The 17,974-nt window shown below is 41.5% G+C and overlaps 2 protein-coding genes across 2 annotated transcripts; one reads left to right on the forward strand and one right to left on the reverse strand.

The window, feature by feature from the left end:
- The first annotated feature begins 7,966 nt into the window (after positions 1–7,966).
- Positions 7,967–9,650, forward strand: LOC112199679 (1-aminocyclopropane-1-carboxylate oxidase homolog 1-like). The gene is made up of 5 exons (XM_024340659.1): positions 7,967–8,045; positions 8,147–8,221; positions 8,380–8,447; positions 9,214–9,500; positions 9,584–9,650. The coding sequence occupies exons 1-5, from the start codon at positions 7,967–7,969 to the stop codon at positions 9,648–9,650; spliced, it is 576 nt and encodes a 191-aa protein (XP_024196427.1).
- A 5,210-nt stretch (positions 9,651–14,860) lies between these two features.
- LOC112181455 (RNA helicase aquarius-like) lies at positions 14,861–16,666 on the reverse strand. Its single transcript, XM_024319797.2, has 3 exons — positions 16,465–16,666; positions 15,674–15,738; positions 14,861–15,382 (listed from the first exon to the last, which is right to left on the reverse strand). The coding sequence occupies exons 1-3, from the start codon at positions 16,594–16,596 to the stop codon at positions 15,295–15,297; spliced, it is 285 nt and encodes a 94-aa protein (XP_024175565.1). The 5' UTR covers positions 16,597–16,666; the 3' UTR covers positions 14,861–15,294.
- Positions 16,667–17,974: the final 1,308 nt, after the last annotated feature.

The raw sequence follows: 17,974 nt of genomic DNA on the forward strand, positions 1-17,974 counted from the left end.
GCTATGGCTTTCAAGACAGACTATGGTAGTTGGAGAAGATTAATTTGTTCAGGTAGTTCGTAAGGTTCTTCGGATTTAGGGTTTCAGAGGAATACAGTGCAGGTATTCAGCCTGCTTTGATACCAACTTGCAAATAAGAATTCTTCAATTATATTTACCCTCAAAGAATAGGGTTTATAAAGTGATACAAGAGTAATCCTAAAAGGAAACGATCTCCTACAATTATACAGAGAGACGAAATCTATACGTACAAGGAAAGTAAATATTTACAGAATATTCTACAACTTGGTCTTGAAAATAGGATTTCCAACAGTTATATTGATCTCACATAGTTTTAGTAGTAGTGTAGCTGAACTGACTTAACTTTTAGTCATATCTCAAGTTCTTTTCTTAGTAACTCGTAAGTTTTGTTTGAACCCAAAATGAGCATTTTGGCCTGACAAGGCGTGTCTTGGAGAAATTGAGCCAATGTCAGTGGCTCAAGCTATATATTGTCGACAAGTTCGAAATATATAATTTAGAGGCTAAACAAAGCCTACCTGCAGAATTATGGAAGATTATGCAAGCTGCAAGAAAAGGCACGCCCATGCAAATATTCATACTCCATTCAATTAAGGAATATGACATGCATGTGGGGAAGCATTCAACTACATTTTCATGGTGGCCAACATTGGAAAATCTATCATGATTCCATTAGTGCTTAATTGGAAAACCTACCATAATTCCATTAGTGCTACATCATGATTTGTTTAAGGCCAACCACTATGGCCTGGTAGCCTATATATAGAGGCTATGACGAAGTAACAACACACACAATTCATGAATTAATCTCTACGATTATCCAAGCCTCTCCAGAGCAACCTCTCTTATTCTTTTACCGGTGACCACACTCCAGTCCTAGAATCCTCAGGAGCCGACTGTCAGTGCCACTAAACCCTCTGTCAACGTGCTTCGGTCCTAGTCTCCTCGAGAGCCGACTGTAGTACCGCGACCACAACGGTTATGGAACCGGCCAAGCAAGGGTAACACCCTCGCAAACCAGCCAAGCTAAAGTCACGCTTTAGCAAGTTCTCCCCACTTCCCAGTGATTTTCGCTCTGCTCGATCTACGACGTCGAGTATCGATTGTGTGATTTTTAAAAAGCTTAGCAAAAGTCCTCACCACGAGGCACAAAGAATCCCGCGACGAGGTTAGTGCTCTCCTTGTCCACAATCGCTCGAGAGAAGTCAAGTTAAGGGACACCCCCCCCCCCCCCGATGACCGCACCTGAACTGTGTTGGCACGCCCACCCAAGAAAAGAGACTGTTGACCAACTCAAGAAAAACTGGAGCCAAACATTTTGGCACACCCGGTGAGACTACACCAGAGTCTTTTGTATTCACCATCATTGGGATGTCAGGGGAAAATCTTTACCAAAGGAAATTCCTAAAGTGAAAAGATGGTCAATAGCACCATTGAGGTTGACAAGCTCACTCCGCTTCCCATCCTAGATTATGCAAGTTTCGAAGAAAAGGTCATAATACTGGGGGGCAATAGCGAAAGATATGGAAAAGAGATAGAAAGGGAACTTGCAAGTATTGACCGCCAAATTCGGTGGAACGCTCAGCAGAGCAAGGCGCTATAGGATCAACTCTTTGTGATCATCATTGGCGAGGACAAACAGGTCACTTCTCACAAAATAACCGCAGCGAGTTTCTAGATCTTCAGCAAGTTTAAGTGTAAAAAGGTTGTTTCCGAGATTGAATTGCCTATAAGAGGCAATCAATCTAAAGGCGAAAACCTTCGTCTGGATCAGTCTGTTGCATAAGAAGAAATCAGCTTGCCCACATGTAAATCACAGCCTTGCACAAAGGCTGCATATGGAGAAGAGGATCAACAAATCGTTCTTCTGACAAGAAAATTGTCTCTGAATAGATAGCTGATTTCTCCACTCATCAAGCCAAATACGTGGCTACTGGGCAGATGCATGGGGGGCAAGATATGGCCCATGATCATCCCTTTGATTAAAAGAAGCAAGTTCATGATCAATTCAATTGTGACACTGCTACTGGATGTCATCATGACCATACAAAGGGTCAAGAGCACGGTCAACATGACCCACTCAATTATCAATCAAGATGGAATATGGTGGCTGGACGTCATCATGATCATGCAAAGGGTCAAGGGAAGGGCCCACCTTACTATCATCAATTTAGCCTTGGCCATGCTAGACGTCATGGTGGAGTTAATCAATTAAGCCATGGCCAACTTAATTATCAATTAAGTTGTGGTCTACAGAACCCAATCTGTGGCTTTATTAATCAATTCAACTTGAAGTTCTTCATATATTCTTCAAGGCCAAGCGGTGGCTTTGATATATGTGGAGGGCACATCTACAACCCACATTGCATGAATGATTAAGAAGATAAAACCAAGAGTTTTGAGTTGGGGCCAGCAAGTGGATCCAAAAGATAAATATTAGTTAAGAAATAAAGATATCATCGGTACTACAAGAAGAATATATATATATATATATATATATATATTTTGTACTACAATTGGGCCTAAGGAAATCACTACTATAAGTCATAAGAGGCCTAAAGTGGCCGGCCCGCAAAATCAAGCTTCACACAAAGCACCTCAACCTAGAGGCCTGCAGCAAGGGCTCCGTTTTCAATCAACAAGGCTCGTTCTTCAGCTTGGGCGAAGCGGTGAGTCAATTATTTGGAGGCAGCCAAGGGAGTGTCCAGTTGGGCTTCCTCCGCGCTGAGCTCGTTGTTCACATGGGCCAAACAAGCTTGGAGATGTCGGATTTGGGCTTCTAAGTCTAACTTCTGGAGCCTTATCTCCCCCATGCGAGTGGCCCGATCAATCAAGGTGCCGGAAAGAGTCTCCATCTGACTAGCAAGGTTATTCCGTACCACGCGGGCAGCACGAGCTCGAGCCTCCATGGCAGATTGGCGAGCGCGGGCAACTTCAAGGTCTTTCAACAGCTTCTCTATAGTGTCGAGCTGAGTTAAATTGACTGCATGCTCTCGGCGAAGGAACACAATGGCTTCCCAAATCTTGGGGAGTTCTTCAGGCCCCAGCCGTCGCTGTCCCAAAAGGTTTCGAAGCTCTGTCCTCGCTAGTTCAGTTGCGGTAGGAGGAGTTTCCTCAAGGATTCGAGCTAGCTTTTCAAGCCTAGTAGGAGGAGGAGGCGGAGGATTCACAACACGATCATAAGTCACTAATGCTAGAGGGTCGATTGGTTCCTCAATTCTTTCATTTTCAGCATAATTTCCCTCAACGACCCCCTAAGCTTGGTCTGACATCTCAGCTGCGAGAGACTTTGGAAATTCAATGTGAGGTTCATTAGTAGAGTGTTGGAAATGAGCAGCTTTGATAGCAGAACCTTCGGCCTCAACGCTCGCCTCGACTAATTCCGAAATCAAGAGACCACCACTGCTCGCCTCGTCTAATTCCGAAATCAAGAGACCACCACTACTCGCCTCGTCCCCCAAATCTAGGTTGTACGTCCCGCCGGCCATTGCTTCTGTGTCAAGGACCACCTCCTCGATACAAACAGAATCCTGGTCAGGTTCAGAAATGTCAGAGAGCGGGTTTGGATCTAAAAGGAAATGGAAAGCATTAGCCAACAGTGGCTTACCTCTCGAGCTGTCGGGTCGATATCTTGTACGTGGTCACCAAGAGGAAGAGGCCCTGCTTCATTCACCTCTTGGACCTCTAGTGCCGCTGGAATCTCTGTAGTCATTAGTTCCTCATAAGCAGCAGAAGCCTCAGAGTGGCTTTCCACGCTTTCTTGCTCGGGGGAGTCGTCATCGGAGATCGTTATTAGAATGGTAGGACCTTGCAGATGCTCTGTAGATATGGGAGAGGGAAGAGGCGCCGGGGGCTAGTTGATGCTTGAACTAGCACTAGCGAGAGAGTTCGCTCTTCTACAGCGGCTGAGGATCCGGCCTCGCTCAGGTGAGAGGGGTCTGACGGACCTGTCAAAAGATACATAGTGAAGATCCTACCGAGATTCTAAAATTTAAATAGGATAAGACGGGGCCAGAGTTTACCAATCGCATTCCCAGAGGTTCGTCATCTTCAAAACTCTTTTCGACGAATTGAGCTTGATCGTGTTTGCGAACGAAGACAACAGTGGCCTGTACGAGAAAAGGATCACAACTCAAAAAGGAGGGAAGCACTAAATATACAAGTTTGGGATCGTTCTTAACCAAATTACCTCAGCGGGATCTTCATCATGAGAAGACTCTCCCTCAAGAGTCTCCTCTACTATTGCCTTTTGTTTCCCGGCCTGAACAGAGGTTGTCCTGCTCCTGGTAGCTTGCTGCAAAACACACTCAAGAATAAGAGCGGGAAAATCAAGACAAGGAAAAGGAATGGTGAAGAAAGACAAAAACTTACTGTTGCCCTAGGCTCGTGGATTTGTATCCCTGGATGCGATGAGCGAGAAGGTAGAACAGGTCGCGGGGGTTGTGCTGCAGGGTTGGAGAAGCACTCAAGAATCTTACAGTCCTTCAGACCAGGACTATTCATGCCACGAAAGATCAGGGCGAAGAGTTCGTCATATGGCATGTCCCAACAGTTCACGGACACTTCTTTCCACCAATCAGCATCATCATCGTCGACATCGTTGAGAGGGTACAGCGCTCTGACCCTAGGGGGAATCACTATCAAAGTAAACTGACTCTAAAATGGGGCAAACCCAGGTGGGGCTAATCTCCGCCAAGAGGTGTAGTAATTGGCAGAATCAACCAGAGGCCAGGGTACCAACTGGGCCAACCTAAATTGGTGAGCAAAGTGGTTAGGGGCATAGAGTTCGTAGCTTACTTGGTCGGTGGCATGACAAATATCCAAGCAGGAGATGGCGCGACGAAAGGCCAGGAGTGCTCTTTCGCTATGATCTCGTCCACTAGGCAGAAAGCCATCATCAAAGGGAGGAGGGAAACGCCTAGAAAGGACTATTTTGGGTCCGGCATCTCTTTCAGCAAGTACAAGTAAATAAAACACTCGGAGTAGGGTAGAGCTCGATACCTTATGTTACTGCAAAGCCAATTCCCCAAAAGGGAATCGATTAGAGGATCTTTTGGAGTATCATCGTGACAGAAGCGAGGGAAATAAATCTGCAGCAAAAGGCGAGGATCCAGAAAGGGCCACTAATGTCGGTATCGAAGGGGCACATTACGGCTTTATAAAGGGAGCGATATAACGCACCCAATACAGGTTGCCCTAGGCCAATGCAAATACCATTGTAGAGAGCAGTGGCCAGAGAATTGTAGGGCCCAGTAGGTTTGTTGGAAGAAGTGCAAAAGATAAATTTGCAAAACCAGAATTCCAGGAATGTAATACCTCCTGTATGGTCACACTGGGTGCAGTAATAGTTGCGCCAAAATGGGTAGGATTTGCTGTGATGCCGTCGACCAGCCATAGCCATTCTCAAAGGAAATTGAATGCCATCAAATTGACCATGCACATAGGGGTCAAAGTCAATGGGCAACCCCGTGATGGTAAGAACATCCAGCAAAGTTATGCTCATCTGCCCAAACTGAAAATCGAATGTATTACTGGAGGTGTTCCAAAAGCAAAGAGCGGCGGCTAGCTGTGCAGGGCTGGTATTATGGGGAAGACAGAAGCTTAGATCGATAGTTTGGGTGATACCCACTGCATCCCAACGGGCCAAATCTCTCGCTCGGACCTCCTGATACCAAACATTTTCCTCGGGAGAGATGGTAGGCCAGAAACCCACTTTCCTCCTTGGCCCCTAATTGCTAAAATCACCGGGCACCTTTCGAAGAGCTGTTATGGAACGATGGATGGGAAGCCCATAATAGGCCATAGCATCATATGGCAAACAATCGCGAGGTGTGGGACCCAGACTTGCTTGATTATCACCTCCACCAAAGCCCAACAGTCGACTTCTATCCTCTCCGGTCTGACTTCTGCATTGAACACCCATGTTAGTCTGCCAGGTGAATGCGGCTTTCTCAGTGATTTCATCTGCCTGATCGATAACGAATGGTTTCTTGGGAAATGGAAGACGACTGATGATTAATTTATTAGCTGGGCCAGTGAGTGGCTCTAATTGATAATTAATTAATCATTATTCCATCTTGAGAATTGTATCTGAGGCGGTGGTGAAGAGATGTCATTGCACCTTTCCCTACAACCGTAGGGCCAGTGTAGTGGCCTGATGTTTTTAATTAAACATGATTAAAACCCATGCGGTTTTAGATGCTAAAGTTACAGCAAGTATGGTGGTTTCACTTGGTCACATGTCATGATGTCGATAGCCATGATTCAATCATCCTCTTCAGCATAAGACTCGCGAAGGATTAAATGACAGCAAACAGTTTGCTATTCTGCATCTTATTTCGCCAAGTACTGTAGGCCTTGATCTAGCCAATGAAGCGGCACCAACACCTACATTTGAGAAAATCAACAGAGAGCCATCGAACAAAGCAAATACTTGCTACTATACACATGGCGAAGCTACCACCAAGGAAGATAAGGATCCTCATTTGCGATCAAAAGCAGTCTCCTTCGCATAAGGGGCACGCTAAAGTTCTGATCTCCTACAACCTGCCCAAGTTTCGCCAATTCACTGCATACCAGACATCCGACACATGGGGGGCAATAAAGTTGGCAAAGAAAGCATCAGTTCATGAGAAAGGCAATTCAGATTGTGGCATTCAAGCTTTATGGCCTATTTAGAGGTATGTATGGAATCAGTCAAGTAATTTCAGTCAAGCCAATACAAGTGGCTTTGGAGTAACGACATTATAAGAGCAGTGCTGATTCAAGACCTTTTCAGTCAAGACGAAGACCTTTGACTTCAAGGTCTGGGGGGCAATGTTTGAACCCACACTACTACAAAAAGTTAATCACACAACACCAATCACACAACGGAACAGAAATCATCCATTGTGTGTTTAAGTAAGCTTTATTGCACAACTGTACTTGTTATATTCTGTTGTGTGAATGCCAACAAAGTGATAACTTTTTTATTAGAACTACATTGCACAACTGAATTAAGTAATGTCTGTCGTCTGAGTCGTAAAAAAATTAGCGACATATTTCCCTCCACTTTGGAGCCTTGGTTGCCTCTTGAAACCTGAAATTTGTGCTACTTGATACAACGGTGCTTTATATTTCCGTTGTGTGATTGAAAACTAGATGCCAAATTTTGCGGAAGCTTGATTGAATGTCTTCCACAAGATAAACCTAGTGCAAGCTGTAGAAATTAGACAACAGAAGTTATACTTTTCTGTTGTGTGAAAGTGAGAACATATAGGCGGCAACATTTTGAGCCAAATTGTTGTATACGGCAGATTTCCCTCCATGTTTTGACATTTTGATACTCTTACAACAGTTTGTTAGGTTTCTGTTGTGTGAGCAACTTTAGAATTTGTTGGAAGTTTAATTGTGCCTCCCACCCAGCCCAAGCCACATCGTGTCGAAAGAAAAATGAAACAAATTCTCTCGAGCTCTCTCAGTCGTGAAACCCCAGTCTCTCCACCCCCCTCCCCACGACTCTCCCAATCATGAACCCCCCCCCCCCCCAACGAAACCCCTCTCTCTCAGTCTCTCGATCTCCTTGCTTCTATTCTTCATCCCCTAAAATCCAAATCCTCTTCAGCAATGGAAGAGATAGAGTGCCCTAGATCCACTTTGTCTCTCCTCCTCGCCTCCAAATCCAAATCCTCTTCTGCAATTGAAGAGATGCAAAAGACTCTTCAATTTCTCCGATTCTAGGTCTAGCTTCTTTGTTCGGCCTATCAAGCACTCGTCGAAGCCTGGAACGAGTTGCGTGGACTTTAACCTAGCTTCGAAGATTCGAATTTCACGAGAATGTTCTTCTCCTACGATTCGTCGAATCGGAAGCACGTGGATTTGGGGGGACGGAGTACGAAGGAGAGGGATGAAGGATACGGCCGCCAACTGCGCTGCCGTATCTTCTCCACTACAGCGTAGGAGGACCATGTCTGCTCTCAAAGCCCGAAGCTCCCTCGTCACCGCTCTCGCCACCCAAGCCTCCTTCGTCTCCCAAGAACATAAATGTTCAAATCCCTTTCACACAATCTAAAATTTTCCTTGATTTTCAGGTTTAATTGGTTCCGATTTGGTTTTAACATTTGGTGTTTTCTTATTCTTGTTGCAGTTTTACTCGATTTGGCCAAGTACGTCTTCCCTAAGCAGTTCGAGGCTCGGACTCTCGAGGAAGCTCTCATGTCAGGTATTGTTTTGGGTTGATTCCAATTCCGATTTCGATTCCATCTTGTAACTAACCCCAAAATAAACTGACTAATAATCCCAAACCCAGCTCCTTCTTTGTTTTGGGTTTAATTTTTTTGTGATAAAGATGTGATCTTTGATCAGAATTTTGTGTTTCAGGGTCTCCTCCTTTCAGTTCTAGTGGTAGTAGTGGTGGCGGTGGCGGTCCTGTGATATTGGAGCTTCCTGTTGGCCTTTGATGAGAACCAGAACTAATGATCCGGTCAAGGTTCAAGAACTGATGGATATCATAAGTGAAATTGGCCTCCAAGTACCTGTAAGTATTGGTAACAAACTCAATTAGTAGTTTGCTTTATTGGGTTATGTATTTTCAGTTTGATCATCCTTCTCATATAGGACTGATTGAGCACTTTTAGGTTTTGTTGATTTCAGATAATCAATGCTTTACTTGATTTTTCATGAATAAGTTGGGTTATTACTCCTCTCAAGCTGGTTTTGAATCATAGTTCCACCGAGGGTAAACGTTGTTGTCTGAAACTGAAAGAATTTGGTCCATGCTAGTAAAATCTGGTGTGCATGCTAAGATGCCAGACCAAAAACAAAAGATAGGATCTCTCGCTAGTGGAGCTTTTAACTTTAATAGCATGCTAGGATCTGTTAATAGTTAAGATCGAGGTTTTTCTTTCCGAGCAGATAGTTTGAGCTAAATGCATGCATATTCCAAAATAACTTTTTGTATGACTAATTATCTAATCAATGCATATTGATGTGCTTGAGGTCGATGGAGTTTATTATGGTATGTGCTTATCATTATTCTTTATATTGGTCCCTTACAAACCATTGGAGTGCTCTATTTTTAAATTTTGAAGTGAGACACAAACATTACAGAAAAGAAACTTTATTCAAGACCGAATTTGTCAATATGAGAATATCGTAGCTGCCTACAAGTAAGTATTTAGGATAGTGGCTGAGCATTCTATCATGTTTTGGTAGGTTTCTCTGGATATCCGGCGGGCTGCAGAGAGTGTGGGGTTCTTTTATGTGGTTAACCATGGGATACCCAAGACAGTGTTGGAGGAGATGCTTGAGGTGACGCGTGGGTTTCATGAGCTGCCAAGGGAGGTGAAGGCTGAGTACTATACTAGGGATCCCAAGAGGAAGGTCAAATACTTTAGTAGCTTTAATTTGTACGAGTCAAAGTTTGCTGCTTGGAGGGACAGCTTGTTTTGTGACATGGCTCCGGAGCCCTTGGATCCCCAAGAATTGCCTCTGGTTTGCAAGTATGTATATATATATATATATGATCAGGCATCTGCATGTGCATATGATTCAATTAATTAACATGTTCTTTATCTCATTTCAGGGATATAACTATGGAGTATTCTAATCAAGTACACAACTTATGGAGTATTCTAATCGAGCAGCAGTGAGATGAGCAACAACCCGGAGAGTTTAAATTTCCGATTCTTCTGGCGTTGAGACGGGTTGAGTCTAGCCATCTGCGACTCGACTCGTTTGGGGAATCTTGAGCCTCTGGTCGTCTTCGTCGAAGACCTCGATGTGCAGCAACAGATTCATTCCGTGTCGGTCGTCGTCCAGGCTCCACCAGTTTGGGCTGAACGACAAGGTGTCGCCGGTGAAGGACGGCGGGAACGAGGCCTACGAGAGCATATTGATGCCGAATCTGGATCAGCAAGGCCACCTCCAGAAGGTATGTACTAGCTTATCTCTTCCTTCTTTTTTAAGTATGGTGCTTTTTTGGTCAAGTTTTAATTGATGTGTTCATTTTGGATTTTGTGTTGTGATTAATGGAATTGAGAGGAAATGATACTGAAGATGTGTTTTAGTTAATCTAGAATTCACCTTTAGTCTTGCGCTTCTCTCATCAAGCTTCGTCACTCTTCCTCTTCTGGGCACTCACTCTTTTTCTTTAATGTCGTGTTTAATTGCCAATAATTGCAGGAAAAGAAAAAAGTCTAGACTTAAAATTTTAATTTGATTTCAGTGTTGCTATAGAGAAGCAGAGCTTGATGCCTAGAAAGCATTCAATAGATGGTGCTGTCTCTTCATTTTTGTCCTCTGTTTAGTTTATATATGAGTATCTGGAGCAGTCGTAGTTTCATTAACCAAAAAGCTGATCATATATGCATTATCAGAACTCATTGCAGTTACTTGAATTGAGATTGTATCTGAATACTTAATGAGCTTTTGTTCTATTGGTCAAGGACATGTTGAAAACTCAACGAAATCACAGGGCTCTTCTCCTTGCAATGGTTCTTCAGATGATGGTACCTCTCTTTCTCTTTTTTGTTTTACTTTTTATGAGGGTCAATTGTACTTTTTTGTTGTATGAGGGTCAATTTTTATGAGGGTCAATTGATATCATACATTGGGAGTTGTTTGATTTTCAATGTTCTCAACCATATTTGTTGGTGCTGCAGTTGCTTTTACTTTTCATAATTGGTGCTGCAGTTCCTCATTTTAATTTTATGTGAAAAATGCATTTCGGTATTTATTGGACCAAGTGATTACGTACGCAAGTGAGGCATGCATAAGGGATTCACATTGTGGAAGGAGAAAAGTACCATTCGGCTTACATGTCTTATGATCTTTTTGATGCACATTTTATTCCTCTTGGCTGGCAATAGGTACTCAATAACTAATGAAATGTCTAGTATAACAGTGTGATATTATGTTTTATTTATTATGGAACTTTGGGTTCCTTTGGTAAATGTCAGCTGCACTAATTTAATCGCATTGTACAATCCATACTATATTCCTTTTGAACATGCTGTAAGGTTTATTATTTTGTAATTGAAATTGGACTTTGAGAGCCATGTCATCAAAATCCAAACAATAGCATAAGTGAGGATTAAGGCCCTTTTACAGTTTCTGTTGTTAGATAACATTGGATTGTAATGTACAATTGATTAGGAACAGATATTGTGTATTGATATGATAAAAGCTAATATAAATAGTCCACTATAACGAACTGTCTTAAACAAGGAAAATAAGCATCAAGTATAGCCAAAAACAAAATACTAAGTAACAAAATAATCAAGGTACTGCTAACCAGGATAACTTTATTTGATTCCTTCTCCCTTAATTTTGTGTCTAGTTCTATGTGTTCTTTCTCCCAAACAAATCAACAGATTCTGCAGAATGATCTTTTGGTTTCATAACAGGTTGATAATCTGCACAAGCATGTGGACTTGCAAAAAAAAATTGATTTAGTGATCACATCTCCTTTGCTAAGATATTACCTATTTTCAGATATTATGTTTTCTAAACTTTCTAAATATGATCATGCGCTGTTTTGGATCCTTTTGTTCATGTATATCGAACCAGTGGACCTCATATTGTCATTTATAGCTGTTAACTTGTGTTTCTATTTGTGATTTTTGTGATCGTTACTTATTGAAAGTCTTTATGTGTCGATGATTTTATTTTATATTGAAGAGTATTGCAATACATGAGAGACATCATTGAGGATAAAGACTTTTCATTTGTTAACAAGGAACAATTAAAGCTTGTTTATTCTGTTTGTGTTCCAACAAGCTTTTTATGGTAATTTTGACTTGGGTTACTTGAATTTTTTTCAGTGGGAGAGGAGAAGCAACCATATTTATACCCAAGTGGAAATTGATGAGATGAGGAATGAGTGGGCTAGGTTTGTGGTTAATAGATATGTGTAGAAGCCATCACATATGTTTTTGGAAAGCATGATGAACTTTTGATTGTACTGATAGATATCGATCACATGAAACAATTATCAGCTTTTGATTCATGCATGCATTGGTCTAGCTAGACTAGGAATGCTTTCTTTGTTTGTTTGGTAGTTTAATTATCAACTTTGGATGTTTAGTTGTACTCGACAAATTCAACTTATATAGTTACACTAATGATATGGATCAATGTGGCTTTATATGTATTGTTCATTTGGTAATGTACTGTTTTTGTGGTAATATACATGCAGCATTGTTTCTGGAAAATTGTTCCAGCTAGTTAGGTCATGATTGAACAAACAACATTTCACAACCAAGTTGTGAGAACCAAGCTCGTACAACAGACCCTAAAATAATCACACAACTGGTTTACAATGCTCACACAATGGTTGATAAAAAGAATATGTTGTCTGAGTTCTCCTCACACAATTCGATAAGGCAATCTCAGTTGTCCAAGGTTCAGTCATACAACACAATGCAGAATAATATGTTGTCTGACTGTAAAAGGATTCAAAATTAAGGCTTCTCGTACAACAGTTACTAGATGTTAACCAATTCGATTACAATATTCACACCACAGTTAAGACAATATAGCTGTTGTGTGAACAAACAACCAACAACAAAAAATAACAAAATTATGTTGTATGAGATTCATAACACACAACAGAAATAAAATTATCCCTGTTGTCTGAATCAATCAAAAGACAACAGATATCATTTCATTGAGTTGTGTGTTATGAATCTCAAAAAACAGCTAAATTTCATCTTTTGTTGTCTGAATGGCCATGTCAATGCCGAGGCATCCCCGAGCATGCCATGCCAGGCAGATGCCTGCGCAGAATTCGCACAACAGAACTAAATATATGTTGAGGAAATGAATATTGGACAACGGTGAAATCACCGTTGTGTGATTTTTCAATCACACAACACTCGTTTAGACCACAGTGAGGCTGGTCATCACACAACTACAAATACCCGTCGTCTGATTAACTTATTGTAGTAGTGCCAAAATGAGCATTTTGGCCTGACAAGGCGTGTCTTGGAGAATTGAGCCAATGTCAGTGGCTCAAGCTATATATTGTCGACAAGTTAGAAATATATTATTTAGAGATTAAATAAAGCCTACCTGCAGAATTATGGAAGATTATGCAAGCTATAAGAAAACACACTCCCATGCGAATATTTATACTCCATTCAATTAAGGAATATGACATGCACGTGGGAAAGCATTCAACTACATTTTTATAGTGGCCAACATTGGAAAACCTATCATGATTCCATTAGTGCTTAATTGGAAAACCTATCATAATTCCATTAAACCTACCATAATTCCATTAGTGCTCCATAATTCCATTAGTGCTCCATCATGATTTGTTTAAGGCCAACCACTATGGCTTGGTAGCCTATATATAGAGGCTACGACGAAGTAACAACACACACAATTCATCAATTAATCTCTACGATTATCCAAGCCTCTCCAGAGCAACCTCTCCTTCTCTTACTGGTGACCACACTCTAGTCCCAGAATCCTCAAGAGTCGACTGTCAGTGCCACCAAACCCTCTGTCAACGTGCTTCGGTCCTATCTCCTCGAGAGCCGACTGTAGTACCGCGACCACAACGGTTACGGAACCGGCCAAGCAAGGGTAACGCCCTCGCAAACCAGCCAAGCTAAAGTCATGCTTTAGCAAGTTCTCCCCACTTCCCAGTGATTTTGCTCTGCTCGATCTACGACATCGAGTATCGATTGTGTGATTTTGAAGAAGCATAGCAAAAGTCCTCACCACGAGGCACAAAGAATCCCGCGATGAGGTTGGTGCTCTCATTGTCCACAATCGCTCCAAAGAAGTCAGGTCAAGGGACACCCCCGACGACCGCACCTAAACGGTGCTGGCATGCCCACGCAAAAAAAGAAACTGTTGACCAGCTCAAGAAAAACTAGAGCCAAACAAGTTCAAAGTTTCCATTTCAAAGAAGAGTTTGTTATCTATTCGGTAAAAAATTTGACCATCTAGAATTCACTTGAGACAATGTAAATTCCAAGTAGCTTATAAGCAATTCAGATGTTCACAACATGCATTTATCACACACTGACAATACATGATGGCTTACGTACAGTTGTGCTAAGCGCACTTTTTTCATTATTTAGCACTTTAGTTCTTGTAAGCATTTGGCAGTTCGGGGTTTACCAGGGTGATGGGTACCAAAACCAATAACACATCGGGCAAAGCAAACTACCCAAGCTATGTTACGGTGGAGGAAGTTTCCATGTCGGGGATAAGCAAGTAAAACAGCAGAAAGTTGAAGGGCAAAACAGGTAGGTCCATGTATTACTATTCATTCAACAGTACAATTCTCATTTTAATTTAGTATATGTATAATTCGCAGCTGTAACGTAAAAACTGATCAAATTATTTATTTATTATTATTGTTATCATTTTTAAAATTAACCCACTAAATCGTGTCCGGCGGCCCATTTAAATTTGCACAAAGAATGGTTATGGTGTCTTGCAGCCCATTTAAATATTACCTAAACAACTCTGTTGTACTCCTTCATTCCTTCCTTGCGGGTGTTAAGTAGGTGCGGGGCATGTGCTGCAGTTCTTCAGTTGCTTCCAAATTCAAACAGTTAAAACTAGTGTGACAACCCCAGATAACAACGGTGTGAATTTCTGGTTGGGTTAGTTTTAGGACTTGGTTGCTTTCCCTTCCATTACCTCATTTTGCATAACAAAAGCACAATTTTGCCTCTGAGGATTTGATGCCGTGTGATTATGGAGTTCTCAAAACCTTTCGCACATTTGGGTCACTCACGCCTCCATATCCCCTTTTTGCATCAGACCAAGTATTCACTGAGGTAAAGTCCATAAAGAAGAATGAACTGTGGCGTAAGTCGTTGGGTCCCTACATGAATTAAAAAAAAAAACAAAAAAAACAAAGATCTGGGTCCATTGTGACAACTACGGGTCTACCCCACCACACTGAACTAGTTTGACTTTGAAGTTCAACTTTCTTTCTTGCTAATTTTAGCGACAGCTATGGACACAATTTCATTTGGAAGCCTTATTGAATCCGAAGTCTTCGACAGCAGAAATGGTGGTGGAGGTGTTTTTCTTTGAGGCTTTTCTTCAGTTGCGCTTGATGAGTTGACCCCCCCCACAACTTGCTCAGTTTCGGTCATTTCCAAGAAATGCAGTGCAACTTTGTCTGCAATTGGAGCTGTGCTGCAGGATGCCGAGAAGAAGCAACTCTCACAAGCAAGACGGTGAACCTGTGGCTGGATGAGCTCAAACACTTGGCTTTTGACATGGATGACATCTTGGACACCTTTTCCACCCAGCTCTTGGTGATCAATCACCAAAATGGGGCCGGCACAAGCAAGGTACAATGCCTCCTGTCACCCAACTCCTCATAATTGTTTGGGCCTCATCAGCACCTCTGGCATACCAATTTCCATGAAAAAAAATACCCATAAGAGTCGAGGCATAAACTACTGGCAATCATATATAAACCACAGGAGCAATCATACAGTTTCACTACACAAGCTTGACATAACGAGGGAGGAGGAATAAAATGTTCCAACTGTATGAAGATACCCGTACCATATTCCACAGTAATTGATTATTGTGTTATCGGTCATAGTTCCAAATGTTAAAACCCTTGATGACATACCTTAGCCCATATATGATGCATTAAGGAATATGTTAATGCAGAGAAATGGGCACAAACCGATTTACGTTAAAAGCATCTTTCTGGTCATGAAAGCATACCCAAGCTGCCACATTCTCTCGAAACTGCAAGTAGGAAATAAAGTACACAAATTCAACCATAGTAAACATTTTCATTTAAATCCCAAAATTAAAAATTTAAAGCATTAAGAAAAACAATTAATGCATAAAAACTACTTGGACTAGTTTTCTGACCCTAAGAGCAAGTGCACCGGTCTTGCTTTGCCCGGGCAAAAGGGGAGAATGATGATGTGGTGACCAGGCATAATGAAAATGAAGCTTCCACCGGTGATTGCTTGACTGGGCAAAGCTTGGCTTTGCATGACTGAGGTCAAAAAAAAGGGCAAGGCTGTGACTTTTTTCTTGCCCAAAGTCATGGAGCTGCCAGCTCGATATTGTGAGGAACGTGGGTGACGTCAGGAAGAAAAGCAAAGAGGCAGGACACTTGGCAGCGCAGGGTTGGCTTCTTAAGTGATTTTGATTCCAACGTGAACAGTAATATGAACAGTAAAATACGACAGTAACAGTGAGCAGTAAAATATGAACAGTAATTTAAACAGCTAAATCCACACGGATGAACAGTGAACTACGTGAACAGTAATATGAACAGTGAATTACGTGAACAGTGTTGCCCGGGCAAGAAAAACAACGGGTGTAAACCTATGTCCAGTGGTAGTGAATAGTAACTTGACTGGTCGAATTCTTGACTTCTCGACTTTGCCTTTTCTTGACTACGGGTGCACTTGCTCTAATGTGACCTAAAGTAAATACTGCAATTCCAAAAGGCAATACCTTCTCATTGACCATGAGAATCATGGACATAACGTGCTCGAACATCGCCGTTTCGGGATCGAAATTGGGAAAGAGATAGTTCTCCAAATACTGGCTGACCTCCAAAATCATCACTCTCTGCAACGGCACCATCTTCCTCTGCCCCTCCTTCACACACAACTCCGTCTAGTAAATCTTCTTCACCAGCTCCGTGTTGAAGGCCTTCTTCACCTGCGCGGCGTCGCCACCGGCTTTGGACCAATTCGCAGCGGCAATCATAGTGAGCTGGTCCCTCTGAATCTCCGACAGCGTTATCGAGCTCGACAGCGCTGCACCGGGTTTAGCCTCCACCGGCTTCTCTCCTAGCTGCTGGTTCAGCTCCACCGGGTACTCGGCAACATGGTGGCGCTTGAAATCGTACGCGCCTGTGCCGTAAACCTTGGTCATTGCCGACGAGAATGACGAATTAGGGTTTTGCAATGCGGGCTTTGGAGGGAAGCTACAATTTGGGGGAGCGACGAGGGTTAGAGTTTCTAAGAGAGAAAGCTCTGTAACTTGTGAGAGTGAATTTATGTAATCATCAGGGTCGGTTCTTCGATCTATTCGGGTTTTGGGTACTATACTACTCTACTGCTTCGTTCCTGGGTTTTCTTTGAGGTAATTATTATATACGCCTTGGGAAGTATAGCAGATTGCCCCTTAACCTTTCCTTTAATTGTCAATCTGACCTATCACTTTTAGGGGGTGTATTGTATTTGGATTTGTGCAGACTTTTTTTAAATGACAGACTTTTTGAAAAGTCCACAGACTCTTTAAAAAGTTGATAGACTGTTATGGATTTCTTAAAACCATTGATTTTAGAAACAGACTTTTATTGATTCATGAAAATCTATATACTTTATTATGAATGACTTCTACAGATTTCCTAGGATGTACAAAATATTAAAAAAAAACAAAAAAACAAAAAACAAAAAATAAATAAATAAATAAATAAAACAAATGCAGCCCAAACACAAAATAAAATAATAACTTGTTGTCTCTTCAATGCTCCAATATCTTCTAATAGAAATTGACTCAAATAAATTATTGTTAGTCTGTCTAGCGAGTTTGTTCTTATTCCTAATCTCCCAACAACATAAATATACAATATAGATCACTTGATGTTTATGGTTAATTATTCTCATCAATTTTGTTTTCGCCGATTAACATATATTGTAGCAATATTGGTCAATGTCTTGATCTATAATCAATCAATTTAAATTCAATTGTTCAATTTTTGAACCATAATATAAATTCAAATTAATGAGAATAATTAATTAATAAAATAAAATTTAGTATGGTTCAAGGTCTTAGGGTTAACCACAATATTTGAGTTTTAGGGTTTCATAAATCATTTTTATTGTTATTAGGGTTCGAAGTATCACAATTGAAAAAAAAATAAAAAATCACATTCAACAACCATACAATGAACAAGGTTGATACCATAAAAGAATAGAGAAAAGACAAAAAATTAAGAGAGAGATGATGAAGG

Source organism: Rosa chinensis, chromosome 1, assembly GCF_002994745.2.
Source record: "Rosa chinensis cultivar Old Blush chromosome 1, RchiOBHm-V2, whole genome shotgun sequence".
In the NCBI taxonomy this organism is placed as follows: domain Eukaryota; kingdom Viridiplantae; phylum Streptophyta; class Magnoliopsida; order Rosales; family Rosaceae; genus Rosa; species Rosa chinensis.